The sequence below is a fragment of the Cyprinodon tularosa genome, unplaced genomic scaffold (genome assembly GCF_016077235.1).
Source record: "Cyprinodon tularosa strain WSP-4 unplaced genomic scaffold, ASM1607723v1 ctg1354, whole genome shotgun sequence".
NCBI lineage: Eukaryota > Metazoa > Chordata > Actinopteri > Cyprinodontiformes > Cyprinodontidae > Cyprinodon > Cyprinodon tularosa.
In genome coordinates this window covers 75,583-94,338 of record NW_024038172.1, presented here as the reverse complement: position 1 = coordinate 94,338, position 18,756 = coordinate 75,583, and the positions used below count along the sequence as shown (strand labels likewise).

General features: G+C 52.8%; 1 protein-coding gene across 1 annotated transcript in view; it reads right to left on the bottom strand.

The window, feature by feature from the left end:
• Positions 1–12,727: 12,727 nt before the first annotated feature.
• Positions 12,728–18,756, bottom strand: part of LOC119778593 — a 30,965-nt gene continuing 24,936 nt past the window's right edge. Inside the window, exon 6 of the mRNA XM_038277913.1 lies at positions 12,728–13,127. Within this exon, the coding sequence (XP_038133841.1) occupies positions 13,036–13,127 (92 nt within the window). The 3' untranslated portion in view covers positions 12,728–13,035. The remainder of the gene's footprint in view (positions 13,128–18,756) is intronic.

The window sequence follows — 18,756 nt, the reverse complement described above, 5'->3', positions numbered from 1 at the left end:
GAAGTTCACCACATACAACATCTGGAGTTCCCCAGAGAGAACACCTGGAGTTCCTCATAGAGAACACCTGGAGTTCTCCAGAGAGAACATCTGGAGTTTTCCAGAGAGAACATCTGGAGTTCCCCAGAGAGATCAACTGGAGCTCCCCAGAGAGAACACTTGGAGTTCCTCAGAGAGAACACCTGGAGTTCCCCAGAGAGAACATCTGGAGTTTTCCAGAGAGAACATCTGGAGTTCCCCAGAGAGATCAACTGGAGCTCCCCAGAGAGAACATCTGGAGTTTTCCAGAGAGAACATCTGGAGTTCCCCAGAGAGATCAACTGGAGCTCCCCAGAGAGAACACCTGGAGTTCCTCAGAGAGAACACCTGGAGTTCCCCAGAGAGAACATCTGGAGTTTTCCAGAGAGAACATCTGGAGTTCCCCAGAGAGATCAACTGGAGCTCCCCAGAGAGAACACCTGGAGTTCCTCAGAGAGAACACCTGGAGTTCCCCAGAGAGAACATCTGAAGTTTTCCAGAGAGAACATCTGGAGTTCCCCAGAGAGATCAACTGGAGCTCCCCAGAGAGAACACCTGGAGTTCCTCAGAGAGAACACCTGGAGTTCCCCAGAGAGAACATCTGAAGTTCTGTAGAGAGAACATCTGGAGTTCCCCAGAGAGAACATCTGGAGTTTTCCAGAGAGAACATCTGGAGTTCCCCAGAGAGATCAACTGGAGCTCCCCAGAGAGAACACCTGGAGTTCTGTAGAGAGAACACCTGGAGTTCCCCAGAGAGAACATCTGAAGTTCTGTAGAGAGAACATCTGGAGTTCCCCAGAGAGAACATCTGAAGTTCTGTAGAGAGAACATCTGAAGTTTTCCAGAGAGAACATCTGGAGTTCCCCAGAGAGATCAACTGGAGCTCCCCAGAGAGAACACCTGGAGTTCCTCAGAGAGAACACCTGGAGTTCCCCAGAGAGAACATCTGAAGTTCTGTAGAGAGAACACCTGGAGTTCCCCAGACAGAACATCTGGAGTTCCCCAGAGAGAACATCTGGAGTTCCCCAGAGAGAACATCTGGAGTTCCCCAGAGAGAACATCTGGAGTTCTGTAGAGAGAACATCTGGAGTTCCCCAGAGAGAACACCTGGAGTTCCCCAGAGAGAACATCTGGAGTTCCCCAGAGAGAACATCTGGAGTTCCCCAGAGAGAACATCTGGAGTTCTGTAGAGAGAACATCTGGAGTTCCCCAGAGAGAACACCTGGAGTTTCCCAGAGAGAACATCTGGAGTTCCCCAGAGAGAACATCTGGAGTTCCCCAGAGAGAACATCTGGAGTTTTCCAGAGAGAACACCTGGAGTTCCCGAGAGAGAACATCTGGAGTTCCCCAGAAAGAACATCTGGAGTTTTCCAGAGAGAACATCTGGAGTTCCCCAGAGAGAACATCTGGAGTTCCCCAGAGAGAACATCTGGAGTTCCCCAGAGAGAACATCTGGAGTTTTCCAGAGAGAACATGTGGAGTTCCCCAGAGAGAACATCTGGAGTTTTCCAGAGAGAACATCTGGAGTTCCCCAGAGAGAACATCTGGAGTTCCCCAGAGAGAACATCTGGAGTTCCCCAGAGAGAACACCTGGAGTTCCCCAGAGAGAACATCTGGAGTTCCTCAGAGAGAACATCTGGAGTTCCTCAGAGAGAACACCTGGAGTTCCTCAGAGAGAACACCTGGAGTTCCTCAGAGAGAACATCTGGAGTTCTGCAGAGAGAACATTTGGAGTTTTCCAGAGAGAACATCTGGAGTTTTCCAGAGAGAACTTCTGGAGTTCCCCAGAGAGAACATCTGGAGTTCCTCAGAGAGAACATCTGGAGTTCCCCAGAGAGAACATCTGGAGTTCCCCAGAGAGAACATCTGGAGTTCCCTAGAGAGAACATCTGGAGTTCCTCAGAGAGAACATCTGGAGTTCCTCAGAGAGAACACTTGGAGTTCCCCAGAGAGAACATCTGGAGTTCCCCAGAGAGAACATCTGGAGTTCCTCAGAGAGAACACCTGGAGTTCCCCAGAGAGAACACCTGGAGTTCCCCAGAGAGAACACCTGGAGTTCCCCAGAGAGAACATCTGGAGTTCCCCAGAGAGAACACCTGGAGTTCCCCAGAGAGAACACCTGGAGTTCCCCAGAGAGAACACCTGGAGTTCCTCAGAGAGAACACCTGGAGTTCCTCAGAGAGAACATCTGGAGTTCCTCAGAGAGAACACCTCGAGTTCCTCAGAGAGAATATCTGGAGTTCTGCAGAGAGAACATTTGGAGTTCCTCAGAGAGAACATCTGGAGTTCCTCAGAGAGAACACCTGGAGTTCCTCAGAGAGAACATCTGGAGTTCCTCAGAGAGAACATCTGGAGTTCTGCAGAGAGAACATTTGGAGTTTTCCAGAGAGAACATCTGGAGTTTTCCAGAGAGAACATCTAGAGTTCCGCAGAGAGAACATCTGGAGTTCCTCAGAGAGAACACCTGGAGTTTCCCAGAGAGAACACCTGGAGTTCCCCAGAGAGAACACCTCGAGTTCCTCAGAGAGAACATCTGGAGTTCCTCAGAGAGAACACCTCGAGTTCCTCAGAGAGAACATCTGGAGTTCTGCAGAGAGAACATTTGGAGTTCCTCAGAGAGAACATCTGGAGTTCCTCAGAGAGAACACCTGGAGTTCCTCAGAGAGAACATCTGGAGTTCCTCAGAGAGAACATCTGGAGTTCTGCAGAGAGAACATTTGGAGTTTTCCAGAGAGAACATCTGGAGTTTTCCAGAGAGAACATCTAGAGTTCCGCAGAGAGAACATCTGGAGTTCCTCAGAGAGAACACCTGGAGTTTCCCAGAGAGAACACCTGGAGTTCCCCAGAGAGAACACCTCGAGTTCCTCAGAGAGAACATCTGGAGTTCCTCAGAGAGAACACCTCGAGTTCCTCAGAGAGAACATTTGGAGTTCCCCAGAGAGAACATCTGAAGTTTTCCAGAGAGAACATCTGGAGTTCCCCAGAGAGATCAACTGGAGCTCCCCAGAGAGAACACCTGGAGTTCCTCAGAGAGAACACCTGGAGTTCCCCAGAGAGAACATCTGAAGTTCTGTAGAGAGAACATCTGGAGTTCCCCAGAGAGAACATCTGGAGTTTTCCAGAGAGAACATCTGGAGTTCCCCAGAGAGATCAACTGGAGCTCCCCAGAGAGAACACCTGGAGTTCTGTAGAGAGAACACCTGGAGTTCCCCAGAGAGAACATCTGAAGTTCTGTAGAGAGAACATCTGGAGTTCCCCAGAGAGAACATCTGAAGTTCTGTAGAGAGAACATCTGAAGTTTTCCAGAGAGAACATCTGGAGTTCCCCAGAGAGATCAACTGGAGCTCCCCAGAGAGAACACCTGGAGTTCCTCAGAGAGAACACCTGGAGTTCCCCAGAGAGAACATCTGAAGTTCTGTAGAGAGAACACCTGGAGTTCCCCAGACAGAACATCTGGAGTTCCCCAGAGAGAACATCTGGAGTTCCCCAGAGAGAACATCTGGAGTTCCCCAGAGAGACCATCTGGAGTTCTGTAGAGAGAACATCTGGAGTTCCCCAGAGAGAACACCTGGAGTTCCCCAGAGAGAACATCTGGAGTTCCCCAGAGAGAACATCTGGAGTTCCCCAGAGAGAACATCTGGAGTTCCCCAGAGAGAACATCTGGAGTTCCCCAGAGAGATCATCTGGAGTTCTGTAGAGAGAACATCTGGAGTTCCCCAGAGAGAACACCTGGAGTTTCCCAGAGAGAACATCTGGAGTTCCCCAGAGAGAACATCTGGAGTTCCCCAGAGAGAACATCTGGAGTTTTCCAGAGAGAACACCTGGAGTTCCCCAGAGAGAACATCTGGAGTTCCCCAGAGAGAACATCTGGAGTTTTCCAGAGAGAACATCTGGAGTTCCCCAGAGAGAACATCTGGAGTTCTGCAGAGAGAACATTTGGAGTTTTCCAGAGAGAACATCTGGAGTTTTCCAGAGAGAACTTCTGGAGTTCCCCAGAGAGAACATCTGGAGTTCCTCAGAGAGAACATCTGGAGTTTTCCAGAGAGAACATGTGGAGTTCCCCAGAGAGAACATCTGGAGTTCCCCAGAGAGAACATCTGGAGTTCCCCAGAGAGAAAATCTGGAGTTCCCCAGAGAGAACACCTGGAGTTCCCCAGAGAGAACATCTGGAGTTCCTCAGAGAGAACATCTGGAGTTCCTCAGAGAGAACACCTGGAGTTCCTCAGAGAGAACACCTGGAGTTCCTCAGAGAGAACACCTGGAGTTCCTCAGAGAGAACATCTGGAGTTCTGCAGAGAGAACATTTGGATTTTTCCAGAGGGAACATCTGGAGTTTTCCAGAGAGAACTTCTGGAGTTCCCCAGAGAGAACATCTGGAGTTCCTCAGAGAGAACATCTGGAGTTCCTCAGAGAGAACATCTGGAGTTCCCCAGAGAGAACATCTGGAGTTCCCCAGAGAGAACATCTGGAGTTCCTCAGAGAGAACATCTGGAGTTCCTCAGAGAGAACACTTGGAGTTCCCCAGAGAGAACATCTGGAGTTCCCCAGAGAGAACATCTGGAGTTCCTCAGAGAGAACACCTGGAGTTCCCCAGAGAGAACACCTGGAGTTCCCCAGAGAGAACACCTGGAGTTCCCCAGAGAGAACACCTGGAGTTCCCCAGAGAGAACATCTGGAGTTCCCCAGAGAGAACACCTGGAGTTCCCCAGAGAGAACACCTGGAGTTCCCCAGAGAGAACACCTGGAGTTCCTCAGAAAGAACACCTGGAGTTCCTCAGAGAGAACACCTGGAGTTCCTCAGAGAGAACATCTGGAGTTCCTCAGAGAGAACACCTCGAGTTCCTCAGAGAGAACATCTGGAGTTCTGCAGAGAGAACATTTGGAGTTCCTCAGAGAGAACATCTGGAGTTCCTCAGAGAGAACACCTGGAGTTCCTCAGAGAGAACATCTGGAGTTCCTCAGAGAGAACATCTGGAGTTCTGCAGAGAGAACATTTGGAGTTTTCCAGAGAGAACATCTGGAGTTTTCCAGAGAGAACATCTAGAGTTCCGCAGAGAGAACATCTGGAGTTCCTCAGAGAGAACACCTGGAGTTTCCCAGAGAGAACACCTGGAGTTCCCCAGAGAGAACACCTCGAGTTCCTCAGAGAGAACATCTGGAGTTCCTCAGAGAGAACACCTCGAATTCCTCAGAGAGAACATCTGGAGTTCTGCAGAGAGAACATTTGGAGTTCCTCAGAGAGAACATCTGGAGTTCCTCAGAGAGAACACCTGGAGTTCCTCAGAGAGAACATCTGGAGTTCCTCAGAGAGAACATCTGGAGTTCTGCAGAGAGAACATTTGGAGTTTTCCAGAGAGAACATCTGGAGTTTTCCAGAGAGAACATCTAGAGTTCCGCAGAGAGAACATCTGGAGTTCCTCAGAGAGAACACCTGGAGTTTCCAAGAGAGAACACCTGGAGTTCCCCAGAGAGAACACCTCGAGTTCCTCAGAGAGAACATCTGGAGTTCCTCAGAGAGAACACCTCGAGTTCCTCAGAGAGAACATCTGGAGTTCTGCAGAGAGAACATTTGGAGTTCCTCAGAGAGAACATCTGGAGTTCCTCAGAGAGAACACCTGGAGTTCCTCAGAGAGAACATCTGGAGTTCCTCAGAGAGAACATCTGGAGTTCTGCAGAGAGAACATTTGGAGTTCCCCAGAGAGAACATCTGGAGTTCCCCAGAGAGAACACCTGGAGTTCCCCAGAGAGAACACCTGGAGTTCCCCAGAGAGAACACCTGGAGTTCCTCAGAGAGAACACCTGGAGTTCCTCAGAGAGAACATCTGGAGTTCCTCAGAGAGAACATCTGGAGTTCCCCAGAGAGAACATCTGGAGTTCCTCAGAGAGAACACCTGGAGTTCCTCAGAGAGAACACCTGGAGTTTCCCAGAGAGAACACCTGGAGTTCCCCAGAGAGAACACCTCGAGTTCCTCAGAGAGAACATCTGGAGTTCCTCAGAGAGAACACCTCGAGTTCCTCAGAGAGAACATCTGGAGTTCTGCAGAGAGAACATTTGGAGTTCCTCAGAGAGAACATCTGGAGTTCCTCAGAGAGAACACCTGGAGTTCCTCAGAGAGAACATCTGGAGTTCCTCAGAGAGAACATCTGGAGTTCTGCAGAGAGAACATTTGGAGTTCCCCAGAGAGAACATCTGGAGTTCCCCAGAGAGAACACCTGGAGTTCCCCAGAGAGAACACCTGGAGTTCCCCAGAGAGAACACCTGGAGTTCCTCAGAGAGAACACCTGGAGTTCCTCAGAGAGAACATCTGGAGTTCCTCAGAGAGAACATCTGGAGTTCCCCAGAGAGAACATCTGGAGTTCCTCAGAGAGAACACCTGGAGTTCCTCAGAGAGAACATCTGGAGTTCCCCAGAGAGAACACCTGGAGTTCCCCAGAGAGAACACCTGGAGTTCCCCAGAGAGAACACCTGGAGTTCCTCAGAGAGAACATCTGGAGTTCCCCAGAGAGAACACCTGGAGTTCCTCAGAGAGAACACCTCGAGTTCCTCAGAGAGAACATCTGGAGTTCTGCAGAGAGAACATTTGGAGTTCCTCAGAGAGAACATCTGGAGTTCCTCAGAGAGAACACCTGGAGTTCCTCAGAGAGAACATCTGGAGTTCCTCAGAGAGAACATCTGGAGTTCTGCAGAGAGAACATTTGGAGTTTTCCAGAGAGAACATCTGGAGTTTTCCAGAGAGAACATCTAGAGTTCCGCAGAGAGAACATCTGGAGTTCCTCAGAGAGAACACCTGGAGTTTCCCAGAGAGAACATCTGGAGTTCCTCAGAGAGAACATCTGGAGTTCCTCAGAGAGAACATCTGGAGTTCCCCAGAGAGAACATCTGGAGTGCCCCAGAGAGAACATCTGGAGTTCCTCAGAGAGAACATCTGGAGTTCCTCAGAGAGAACACTTGGAGTTCCCCAGAGAGAACATCTGGAGTTCCCCAGAGAGAACATCTGGAGTTCCTCAGAGAGAACACCTGGAGTTCCCCAGAGAGAACACCTGGAGTTCCCCAGAGAGAACACCTGGAGTTCCCCAGAGAGAACACCTGGAGTTCCCCAGAGAGAACATCTGGAGTTCCCCAGAGAGAACACCTGGAGTTCCCCAGAGAGAACACCTGGAGTTCCCCAGAGAGAACACCTGGAGTTCCTCAGAGAGAACACCTGGAGTTCCTCAGAGAGAACACCTGGAGTTCCTCAGAGAGAACATCTGGAGTTCCTCAGAGAGAACACCTCGAGTTCCTCAGAGAGAACATCTGGAGTTCTGCAGAGAGAACATTTGGAGTTCCTCAGAGAGAACATCTGGAGTTCCTCAGAGAGAACACCTGGAGTTCCTCAGAGAGAACATCTGGAGTTCCTCAGAAAGAACATCTGGAGTTCTGCAGAGAGAACATTTGGAGTTTTCCAGAGAGAACATCTGGAGTTTTCCAGAGAGAACATCTAGAGTTCCGCAGAGAGAACATCTGGAGTTCCTCAGAGAGAACACCTGGAGTTTCCCAGAGAGAACACCTGGAGTTCCCCAGAGAGAACACCTCGAGTTCCTCAGAGAGAACATCTGGAGTTCCTCAGAGAGAACACCTCGAATTCCTCAGAGAGAACATCTGGAGTTCTGCAGAGAGAACATTTGGAGTTCCTCAGAGAGAACATCTGGAGTTCCTCAGAGAGAACACCTGGAGTTCCTCAGAGAGAACATCTGGAGTTCCTCAGAGAGAACATCTGGAGTTCTGCAGAGAGAACATTTGGAGTTTTCCAGAGAGAACATCTGGAGTTTTCCAGAGAGAACATCTAGAGTTCCGCAGAGAGAACATCTGGAGTTCCTCAGAGAGAACACCTGGAGTTTCCAAGAGAGAACACCTGGAGTTCCCCAGAGAGAACACCTCGAGTTCCTCAGAGAGAACATCTGGAGTTCCTCAGAGAGAACACCTCGAGTTCCTCAGAGAGAACATCTGGAGTTCTGCAGAGAGAACATTTGGAGTTCCTCAGAGAGAACATCTGGAGTTCCTCAGAGAGAACACCTGGAGTTCCTCAGAGAGAACATCTGGAGTTGCTCAGAGAGAACATCTGGAGTTCTGCAGAGAGAACATTTGGAGTTCCCCAGAGAGAACATCTGGAGTTCCCCAGAGAGAACACCTGGAGTTCCCCAGAGAGAACACCTGGAGTTCCCCAGAGAGAACACCTGGAGTTCCTCAGAGAGAACACCTGGAGTTCCTCAGAGAGAACATCTGGAGTTCCTCAGAGAGAACATCTGGAGTTCCCCAGAGAGAACATCTGGAGTTCCTCAGAGAGAACACCTGGAGTTCCTCAGAGAGAACACCTGGAGTTTCCCAGAGAGAACACCTGGAGTTCCCCAGAGAGAACACCTCGAGTTCCTCAGAGAGAACATCTGGAGTTCCTCAGAGAGAACACCTCGAGTTCCTCAGAGAGAACATCTTGAGTTCTGCAGAGAGAACATTTGGAGTTCCTCAGAGAGAACATCTGGAGTTCCTCAGAGAGAACACCTGGAGTTCCTCAGAGAGAACATCTGGAGTTCCTCAGAGAGAACATCTGGAGTTCTGCAGAGAGAACATTTGGAGTTCCCCAGAGAGAACATCTGGAGTTCCCCAGAGAGAACACCTGGAGTTCCCCAGAGAGAACACCTGGAGTTCCCCAGAGAGAACACCTGGAGTTCCTCAGAGAGAACACCTGGAGTTCCTCAGAGAGAACATCTGGAGTTCCTCAGAGAGAACATCTGGAGTTCCCCAGAGAGAACATCTGGAGTTCCTCAGAGAGAACACCTGGAGTTCCTCAGAGAGAACATCTGGAGTTCCCCAGAGAGAACACCTGGAGTTCCCCAGAGAGAACACCTGGAGTTCCCCAGAGAGAACACCTGGAGTTCCTCAGAGAGAACATCTGGAGTTCCCCAGAGAGAACACCTGGAGTTCCTCAGAGAGAACACCTCGAGTTCCTCAGAGAGAACATCTGGAGTTCTGCAGAGAGAACATTTGGAGTTCCTCAGAGAGAACATCTGGAGTTCCTCAGAGAGAACACCTGGAGTTCCTCAGAGAGAACATCTGGAGTTCCTCAGAGAGAACATCTGGAGTTCTGCAGAGAGAACATTTGGAGTTTTCCAGAGAGAACATCTGGAGTTTTCCAGAGAGAACATCTAGAGTTCCGCAGAGAGAACATCTGGAGTTCCTCAGAGAGAACACCTGGAGTTTCCCAGAGAGAACACCTGGAGTTCCCCAGAGAGAACACCTCGAGTTCCTCAGAGAGAACATCTGGAGTTCCTCAGAGAGAACACCTCGAGTTCCTCAGAGAGAACATCTGGAGTTCTGCAGAGAGAACATTTGGAGTTCCTCAGAGAGAACATCTGGAGTTCCTCAGAGAGAACACCTGGAGTTCCTCAGAGAGAGCATCTGGAGTTCCTCAGAGAGAACATCTGGAGTTCCTCAGAGAGAACATCTGGAGTTCCTCATAGAGAACATCTGGAGTTCTGCAGAGAGAACATTTGGAGTTTTCCAGAGAGAACATCTGGAGTTTTCCAGAGAGAACATCTAGAGTTCCGCAGAGAGAACATCTGGAGTTCCTCAGAGAGAACACCTGGAGTTCCCCAGAGAGAACACCTGGAGTTCCCCAGAGAGAACACCTGGAGTTCCCCAGAGAGAACATCTGGAGTTCCCCAGAGAGAACACCTGGAGTTCCCCAGAGAGAACACCTGGAGTTCCCCAGAGAGAACACCTGGAGTTCCTCAGAGAGAACACCTGGAGTTCCTCAGAGAGAACACCTGGAGTTCCTCAGAGAGAACATCTGGAGTTCCTCAGAGAGAACACCTCGAGTTCCTCAGAGAGAACATCTGGAGTTCTGCAGAGAGAACATTTGGAGTTCCTCAGAGAGAACATCTGGAGTTCCTCAGAGAGAACACCTGGAGTTCCTCAGAGAGAACATCTGGAGTTCCTCAGAGAGAACATCTGGAGTTCTGCAGAGAGAACATTTGGAGTTTTCCAGAGAGAACATCTAGAGTTCCGCAGAGAGAACATCTGGAGTTCCTCAGAGAGAACACCTGGAGTTTCCCAGAGAGAACACCTGGAGTTCCCCAGAGAGAACACCTCGAGTTCCTCAGAGAGAACATCTGGAGTTCCTCAGAGAGAACACCTCGAATTCCTCAGAGAGAACATCTGGAGTTCTGCAGAGAGAACATTTGGAGTTCCTCAGAGAGAACATCTGGAGTTCCTCAGAGAGAACACCTGGAGTTCCTCAGAGAGAACATCTGGAGTTCCTCAGAGAGAACATCTGGAGTTCTGCAGAGAGAACATTTGGAGTTTTCCAGAGAGAACATCTGGAGTTTTCCAGAGAGAACATCTAGAGTTCCGCAGAGAGAACATCTGGAGTTCCTCAGAGAGAACACCTGGAGTTTCCCAGAGAGAACACCTGGAGTTCCCCAGAGAGAACACCTCGAGTTCCTCAGAGAGAACATCTGGAGTTCCTCAGAGAGAACACCTCGAGTTCCTCAGAGAGAACATCTGGAGTTCTGCAGAGAGAACATTTGGAGTTCCTCAGAGAGAACATCTGGAGTTCCTCAGAGAGAACACCTGGAGTTCCTCAGAGAGAACATCTGGAGTTCCTCAGAGAGAACATCTGGAGTTCTGCAGAGAGAACATTTGGAGTTCCCCAGAGAGAACATCTGGAGTTCCCCAGAGAGAACACCTGGAGTTCCCCAGAGAGAACACCTGGAGTTCCCCAGAGAGAACACCTGGAGTTCCTCAGAGAGAACACCTGGAGTTCCTCAGAGAGAACATCTGGAGTTCCTCAGAGAGAACATCTGGAGTTCCCCAGAGAGAACATCTGGAGTTCCTCAGAGAGAACACCTGGAGTTCCTCAGAGAGAACACCTGGAGTTTCCCAGAGAGAACACCTGGAGTTCCCCAGAGAGAACACCTCGAGTTCCTCAGAGAGAACACCTGGAGTTCCTCAGAGAGAACACCTCGAGTTCCTCAGAGAGAACATCTGGAGTTCTGCAGAGAGAACATTTGGAGTTCCTCAGAGAGAACATCTGGAGTTCCTCAGAGAGAACACCTGGAGTTCCTCAGAGAGAACATCTGGAGTTCCTCAGAGAGAACATCTGGAGTTCTGCAGAGAGAACATTTGGAGTTCCCCAGAGAGAACATCTGGAGTTCCCCAGAGAGAACACCTGGAGTTCCCCAGAGAGAACACCTGGAGTTCCCCAGAGAGAACACCTGGAGTTCCTCAGAGAGAACACCTGGAGTTCCTCAGAGAGAACATCTGGAGTTCCTCAGAGAGAACATCTGGAGTTCCCCAGAGAGAACATCTGGAGTTCCTCAGAGAGAACACCTGGAGTTCCTCAGAGAGAACATCTGGAGTTCCCCAGAGAGAACACCTGGAGTTCCCCAGAGAGAACACCTGGAGTTCCCCAGAGAGAACACCTGGAGTTCCTCAGAGAGAACATCTGGAGTTCCCCAGAGAGAACACCTGGAGTTCCTCAGAGAGAACACCTCGAGTTCCTCAGAGAGAACATCTGGAGTTCTGCAGAGAGAACATTTGGAGTTCCTCAGAGAGAACATCTGGAGTTCTGCAGAGAGAACATTTGGAGTTTTCCAGAGAGAACATCTGGAGTTTTCCAGAGAGAACATCTAGAGTTCCGCAGAGAGAACATCTGGAGTTCCTCAGAGAGAACACCTGGAGTTTCCCAGAGAGAACACCTGGAGTTCCCCAGAGAGAACACCTCGAGTTCCTCAGAGAGAACATCTGGAGTTCCTCAGAGAGAACACCTCGAGTTCCTCAGAGAGAACATCTGGAGTTCTGCAGAGAGAACATTTGGAGTTCCTCAGAGAGAACATCTGGAGTTCCTCAGAGAGAACACCTGGAGTTCCTCAGAGAGAGCATCTGGAGTTCCTCAGAGAGAACATCTGGAGTTCCTCAGAGAGAACATCTGGAGTTCCTCAGAGAGAACATCTGGAGTTCTGCAGAGAGAACATTTGGAGTTTTCCAGAGAGAACATCTGGAGTTTTCCAGAGAGAACATCTAGAGTTCCGCAGAGAGAACATCTGCAGTTCCTCAGAGAGAACACCTGGAGTTTCCCAGAGAGAACACCTGGAGTTCCCCAGAGAGAACATCTGGAGTTTGGACAGCTGAGGCCTAATCAATGGACATCAGAGCAGAGGGTGACTCTAGCTAAAGCTAAAAGCTTCCAGGTGAAGCAAAGACTTTAAATCATGATGGTTCTGCTTTGCTGCAGAAGGTCTGGATGGTTCTGCTTTGCTGCAGAAGGACTGGATGGTTCTGCTTTGCTGCAGAAGGTCTGGATGGTTCTGCTTTGCTGCAGAAGGTCTGGATGGTTCTGCTTTGCTGCAGAAGGTCTGGATGGTTCTGCTTTGCTGCAGAAGGTCTGGATGGTTCTGCTTTGCTGCAGAAGGTCTGGATGGTTCTGCTTTGCTGCAGAAGGTCTGGATGGTTCTGCTTTGCTGCAGAAGGTCTGGATGGTTCTGCTTTGCTGCAGAAGGTCTGGATGGTTCTGCTTTGCTGCAGAAGGTCTGGGATGACGGGTTGTTTTTCTTTTTTATTCTGCAGACTCCCCAGAAGCTGTGAAATACGGTCATTTGAAGGCAAACGTTCCCAGCTGTGTGTCAGTCAGACAAAAACCAAAGCTTGACTTTGAAACCACAGAAAGTAGAAAGCTTAGATTTAGTGCAGCGCTTCTATTCAATCAGTAGCTTAGTTTCAGAACAGTTCATAGAAGGAAAATCAAAACAGCAGATTATTTCATCCATGAACAGGATTATAGATTATGTCTAACAGAGAGCAGATAATCCTGCTGGTTAACTGATCACATGGTGGTCAATCCATCAGCAGCTGCAGCTTAGCCAGCTCTGCTTTTAGAGATCAACATGAAAAGAAAGAAATAATAAAGGAAGTTAGTTGTTCCACTTCCATTCTGAGGTCCAGGTCCATAGAGACACTCTGATGGGTTTAAACAGCCAGTCCAGTCAGTAGACGGTGCAGTCTGCAGTGGAGCGCTGAGTGCACTGGAACTCACTGGTGACCTCTCTGTAGCCTCTGGACTGAGTCAGACCGCTTCCTGTTGAAGACAGAAATGGAGCGAATGACGGAGGCTGGAGGGTGTTAGCATCATTGCCTCACAGCTCGGAGTTCATGTTGGACTTTGGGATCATTTCTACATCAAGACTGAATCCTGAATGTTTGTGAAAAAGGTAAACGGCCGTCACTGGATCAGAACAAACAGCCTGTTTCTCTCCACCAAGAACTCCACCTTTAGCGCCTCCTCCTGGCTAAATGTCAGCTGCCATCTAAGGAAATGTTCTGGTCTGCAGACTAATGATGAAGTCAGTTTTATCTGTAAAGCCTCATAAAACTTTACTATGAGGACACAGGATGAGACGAAATGCATTAATAAACAAGAACATCAGAAATCCAGTGCACCTGGAAAAGGTTTTAATGTGAAAGGAAACATCCCGTCACGCTGCAGCAGTCTGCAGACAGCGCCCCCTCTGGTCCCATTAGAGTAAATCACTTTATGGCACAAAGTGATGAGGTCATTACAGTCAGCCCGGTTCTCACTTTCGGGAACGTTCCTTGAAAACAAAATAGTTCTTAAACCGTCAGTAGGATAGATCCTCCATCTTCCTCCTGTCTCTGATCGTCTCTCAGGTAGGAACTCATTCTCCCCCAGACTGATGTAGGAGTCTAGATCCGTCAGTCAGCTGGTAGTTTCTCCCTAAATTACCTCATCTGTTCCTTAGAAGCAATCATCCATTTTATCAGGCCGCATCATTCTATATTCTGCAGCTCTACAATTCTAGACGCCATAACTCTAGGTCCCTCTCCCTGCAGCTGGCATGATGGGATCCAGGGGCCTCATTGGTTGGTCCAGAGAAGGAACAGTCAGTGACTCTATGTGAGATCAATCTACTATAGAAAAAGGATGATTGTTGAGCAAAGCTCCTCTAACGCTCAGACTTTCCTTCACTGCCCTCCATGGCCGCTGCTTCACACTGAATCCTGATGTTTGGGACTGAATGGACCAGAACTCAGCGTCTGGTCAGCAGGAGAACGGCATCAGCTGACAGGGAGCCGTATGGGCAACCCTCTGAAATCACGACCTGAGGAGCGGGCCCTTTGAAAGACGCAGCCCGTCCCTCTGACATCACGACCTGAGGAGCGGGCCCTTTGAAAGACGCAGCCCGTCCCTCTGACATCACGACCTGAGGAGCGGGCCCTTTGAAAGACGCAGCCCGTCCCTCTGACATCACGTCCTGAGGAGCGGGCCCTTTGAAAGACGCAGCCCGTCCCTCTGACATCACGACCTGAGGAGCGGGCCCTTTGAAAGACGCAGCCCGTCCCTCTGACATCACGACCTGAGGAGCGGGCCCTTTGAAAGACGCAGCCCGTCCCTCTGACATCACGTCCTGAGGAGCGGGCCCTTTGAAAGACGCAGCCCGTCCCTCTGACATCACGTCCTGAGGAGCGGGCCCTTTGAAAGACGCAGCCCGTCCCTCTGACATCACGTCCTGAGGAGCGGGCCCTTTGAAAGACGCAGCCCGTCCCTCTGACATCACGTCCTGAGGAGCGGGCCCTTTAAAAAGACGCAGCCCGTCCCTCTGACATCACGTCCTGAGGAGCGGGCCCTTTGAAAGACGCAGCCCGTCCCTCTGACATCACGTCCTGAGGAGCGGGCCCTTTGAAAGACGCAGCCCGTCCCTCTGACATCACGTCCTGAGGAGCGGGCCCTTTAAAAAGACGCAGCCCGTCCCTCTGACATCACGTCCTGAGGAGCGGGCCCTTTGAAAGACGCAGCCCGTCCCTCTGACATCACGTCCCGAGGAGCGGGCCCTTTGAAAGACGCAGCCCGTCCCTCTGACATCACGTCCTGAGGAGCGGGCCCTTTGAAAGACGCAGCCCGTCCCTCTGACATCACGTCCTGAGGAGCGGGCCCTTTGAAAGACGCAGCCCGTCCCTCTGACATCACGTCCTGAGGAGCGGGCCCTTTGAAAGACGCAGCCCGTCCCTCTGACATCACGACCTGAGGAGCGGGCCCTTTGAAAGACGCAGCCCGTCCCTCTGACATCACGTCCTGAGGAGCGGGCCCTTTGAAAGACGCAGCCCGTCCCTCTGACATCACGTCCTGAGGAGCGGGCCCTTTGAAAGACGCAGCCCGTCCCTCTGACATCACGTCCCGAGGAGCGGGCCCTTTGAAAGACGCAGCCCGTCCCTCTGACATCACGTCCTGAGGAGCGGGCCCTTTGAAAGACGCAGCCCGTCCCTCTGACATCACGTCCCGAGGAGCGGGCCCTTTGAAAGACGCAGCCCGTCCCTCTGACATCACGTCCCGAGGAGCGGGCCCTTTGAAAGACGCAGCCCGTCCCTCTGACATCACGTCCCAAGGAGCGGGCCCTTTGAAAGACGCAGCCCGTCCCTCTGACATCACGTCCCGAGGAGCGGGCCCTTTGAAAGACGCAGCCCGTCCCTCTGACATCACGTCCCGAGGAGCGGGCCCTTTGAAAGACGCAGCCCGTCCCTCTGACATCACGACCCGAGGAGCGGGCCCTTTGAAAGACGCAGCCCGTCCCTCTGACATCACGACCTGAGGAGCGGGCCCTTTGAAAGACGCAGCCCGTCCCTCTGACATCACGTCCTGAGGAGCGGGCCCTTTGAAAGACGCAGCCCGTCCCTCTGACATCACGTCCTGAGGAGCGGGCCCTTTGAAAGACGCAGCCCGTCCCTCTGACATCACGTCCCGAGGAGCGGGCCCTTTGAAAGACGCAGCCCGTCCCTCTGACATCACGTCCTGAGGAGCGGGCCCTTTGAAAGACGCAGCCCGTCCCTCTGACATCACGTCCCGAGGAGCGGGCCCTTTGAAAGACGCAGCCCGTCCCTCTGACATCACGACCTGAGGAGCGGGCCCTTTGAAAGACGCAGCCCGTCCCTCTGACATCACGTCCTGAGGAGCGGGCCCTTTGAAAGACGCAGCCCGTCCCTCTGACATCACGTCCCGAGGAGCGGGCCCTTTGAAAGACGCAGCCCGTCCCTCTGACATCACGTCCCGAGGAGCGGGCCCTTTGAAAGACGCAGCCCGTCCCTCTGACATCACGTCCCGAGGAGCGGGCCCTTTGAAAGACGCAGCCCGTCCCTCTGACATCACGACCTGAGGAGCGGGCCCTTTGAAAGACGCAGCCCGTCCCTCTGACATCACGTCCTGAGGAGCGGGCCCTTTGAAAGACGCAGCCCGTCCCTCTGACATCACGTCCTGAGGAGCGGGCCCTTTGAAAGACGCAGCCCGTCCCTCTGACATCACGTCCCGAGGAGCGGGCCCTTTGAAAGACGCAGCCCGTCCCTCTGACATCACCTCCTGAGGAGCGGGCCCTTTGAAAGACGCAGCCCGTCCCTCTGACATCACGTCCCGAGGAGCGGGCCCTTTGAAAGACGCAGCCCGTCCCTCTGACATCACGACCTGAGGAGCGGGCCCTTTGAAAGACGCAGCCCGTCCCTCTGACATCACGTCCTGAGGAGCGGGCCCTTTGAAAGACGCAGCCCGTCCCTCTGACATCACGTCCCGAGGAGCGGGCCCTTTGAAAGACGCAGCCCGTCCCTCTGACATCACGTCCCGAGGAGCGGGCCCTTTGAAAGACGCAGCCCGTCCCTCTGACATCACGTCCCGAGGAGCGGGCCCTTTGAAAGACGCAGCCCGTCCCTCTGACATCACGTCCCGAGGAGCGGGACCTTTGAAAGACGCAGCCCGTCCCTCTGACATCACGACCTGAGGAGCGGGCCCTTTGAAAGACGCAGCCCGTCCCTCTGACATCACGTCCTGAGGAGCGGGCCCTTTGAAAGACGCAGCCCGTCCCTCTGACATCACGACCTGAGGAGCGGGCCCTTTGAAAGACGCAGCCGGTCCCTCTGACATCACGTCCTGAGGAGCGGGCCCTTTGAAAGACGCAGCCCGTCCATCTGACATCACGTCCTGAGGAGCGGGCCCTTTGAAAGACGCAGCCCGTCCTTCTGACATCACGTCCTGAGGAGCGGGCCCTTTGAAAGACGCAGCCCGTCCCTCTGACATCACGTCCTGAGGAGCGGGCCCTTTGAAAGACGCACCCCGTCCCTCTGACATCACGACCTGAGGAGCGGGCCCTTTGAAAGACGCAGCCCGTCCCTCTGACATCACGTCCTGAGGAGCGGGCCCTTTGAAAGACGCAGCCCGTCCCTCTGACATCACGTCCTGAGGAGCGGGCCCTTTGAAAGACGCAGCCCGTCCCTCTGACATCACGACCTGAGGAGCGGGCCCTTTGAAAGACGCAGCCCGTCCCTCTGACATCACGACCTGAGGAGCGGGCCCTTTGAAAGACGCAGCCCGTCCCTCTGACATCACGACCTGAGGAGCGGGCCCTTTGAAAGACGCAGCCCGTCCCTCTGACATCACGTCCTGAGGAGCGGGCCCTTTGAAAGACGCAGCCCGTCCCTCTGACATCACGTCCCGAGGAGCGGGCCCTTTGAAAGACGCAGCCCGTCCCTCTGACATCACGTCCTGAGGAGCGGGCCCTTTGAAAGACGCAGCCCGTCCCTCTGACATCACGTCCCGAGGAGCGGGCCCTTTGAAAGACGCAGCCCGTCCCTCTGACATCACGTCCCGAGGAGCGGGCCCTTTGAAAGACGCAGCCCGTCCCTCTGACCTCACGTCCTGAGGAGCGGGCCCTTTGAAAGACGCAGCCCGTCCCTCTGACATCACGTCCTGAGGAGCGGGCCCTTTGAAAGACGCAGCCCGTCCCTCTGACATCACGTCCCGAGGAGCGGGCCCTTTGAAAGACGCAGCCCGTCCCTCTGACATCACGTCCTGAGGAGCGGGCCCTTTGAAAGACGCAGCCCGTCCCTCTGACATGACGTCCGGAGGAGCGGGCCCTTTGAAAGACGCAGCCCGTCCCTCTGACATCACGTCCTCAGGAGCGGGCCCTTTGAAAGACGCTGCCCGTCCCTCTGACATCACGTCCTGAGGAGCGGGCCCTTTGAAAGACGCAGCCCGTCCCTCTGACATCACGTCCTGAGGAGCGGGCCCTTTGAAAGACGCAGCCCGTCCCTCTGACATCACGTCCTGAGGAGCGGGCCCTTTGAAAGACGCAGCCCGTCCCTCTGACATCACGTCCAGAGGAGCGGGCCCTTTGAAAGACGCAGCCCGTCCCTCTGACATCACGACCTGAGGAGCGGGCCCTTTGAAAGACGCAGCCGGTCCCTCTGACATCACGTCCTGAGGAGCGGGCCCTTTGAAAGACGCAGCCCGTCCCTCTGACATCACGTCCCGAGGAGCGGGCCCTTTGAAAGACGCAGCCCGTCCCTCTGACATCACGTCCTGAGGAGCGGGCCCTTTGAAAGACGCAGCCCGTCCCTCTGACATCACGTCCTGAGGAGCGGGCCCTTTGAAAGACGCAGCCCGTCCCTCTGACATCACGTCCTGAGGAGCGGGCCCTTTGAAAGACGCAGCCCGTCTCTCTGACATCACGTCCTGAGGAGCGGGCCCTTTGAAAGACGCAGCCGGTCCCTCTGACATCACGTCCCGAGGAGCGGGCCCTTTGAAAGACGCAGCCCGTCCCTCTGACATCACGTCCCGAGGAGCGGGCCCTTTGAAAGACGCAGCCGGTCCCTCTGACATCACGTCCCGAGGAGCGGGCCCTTTGAAAGACGCAGCCGGTCCCTCTGACATC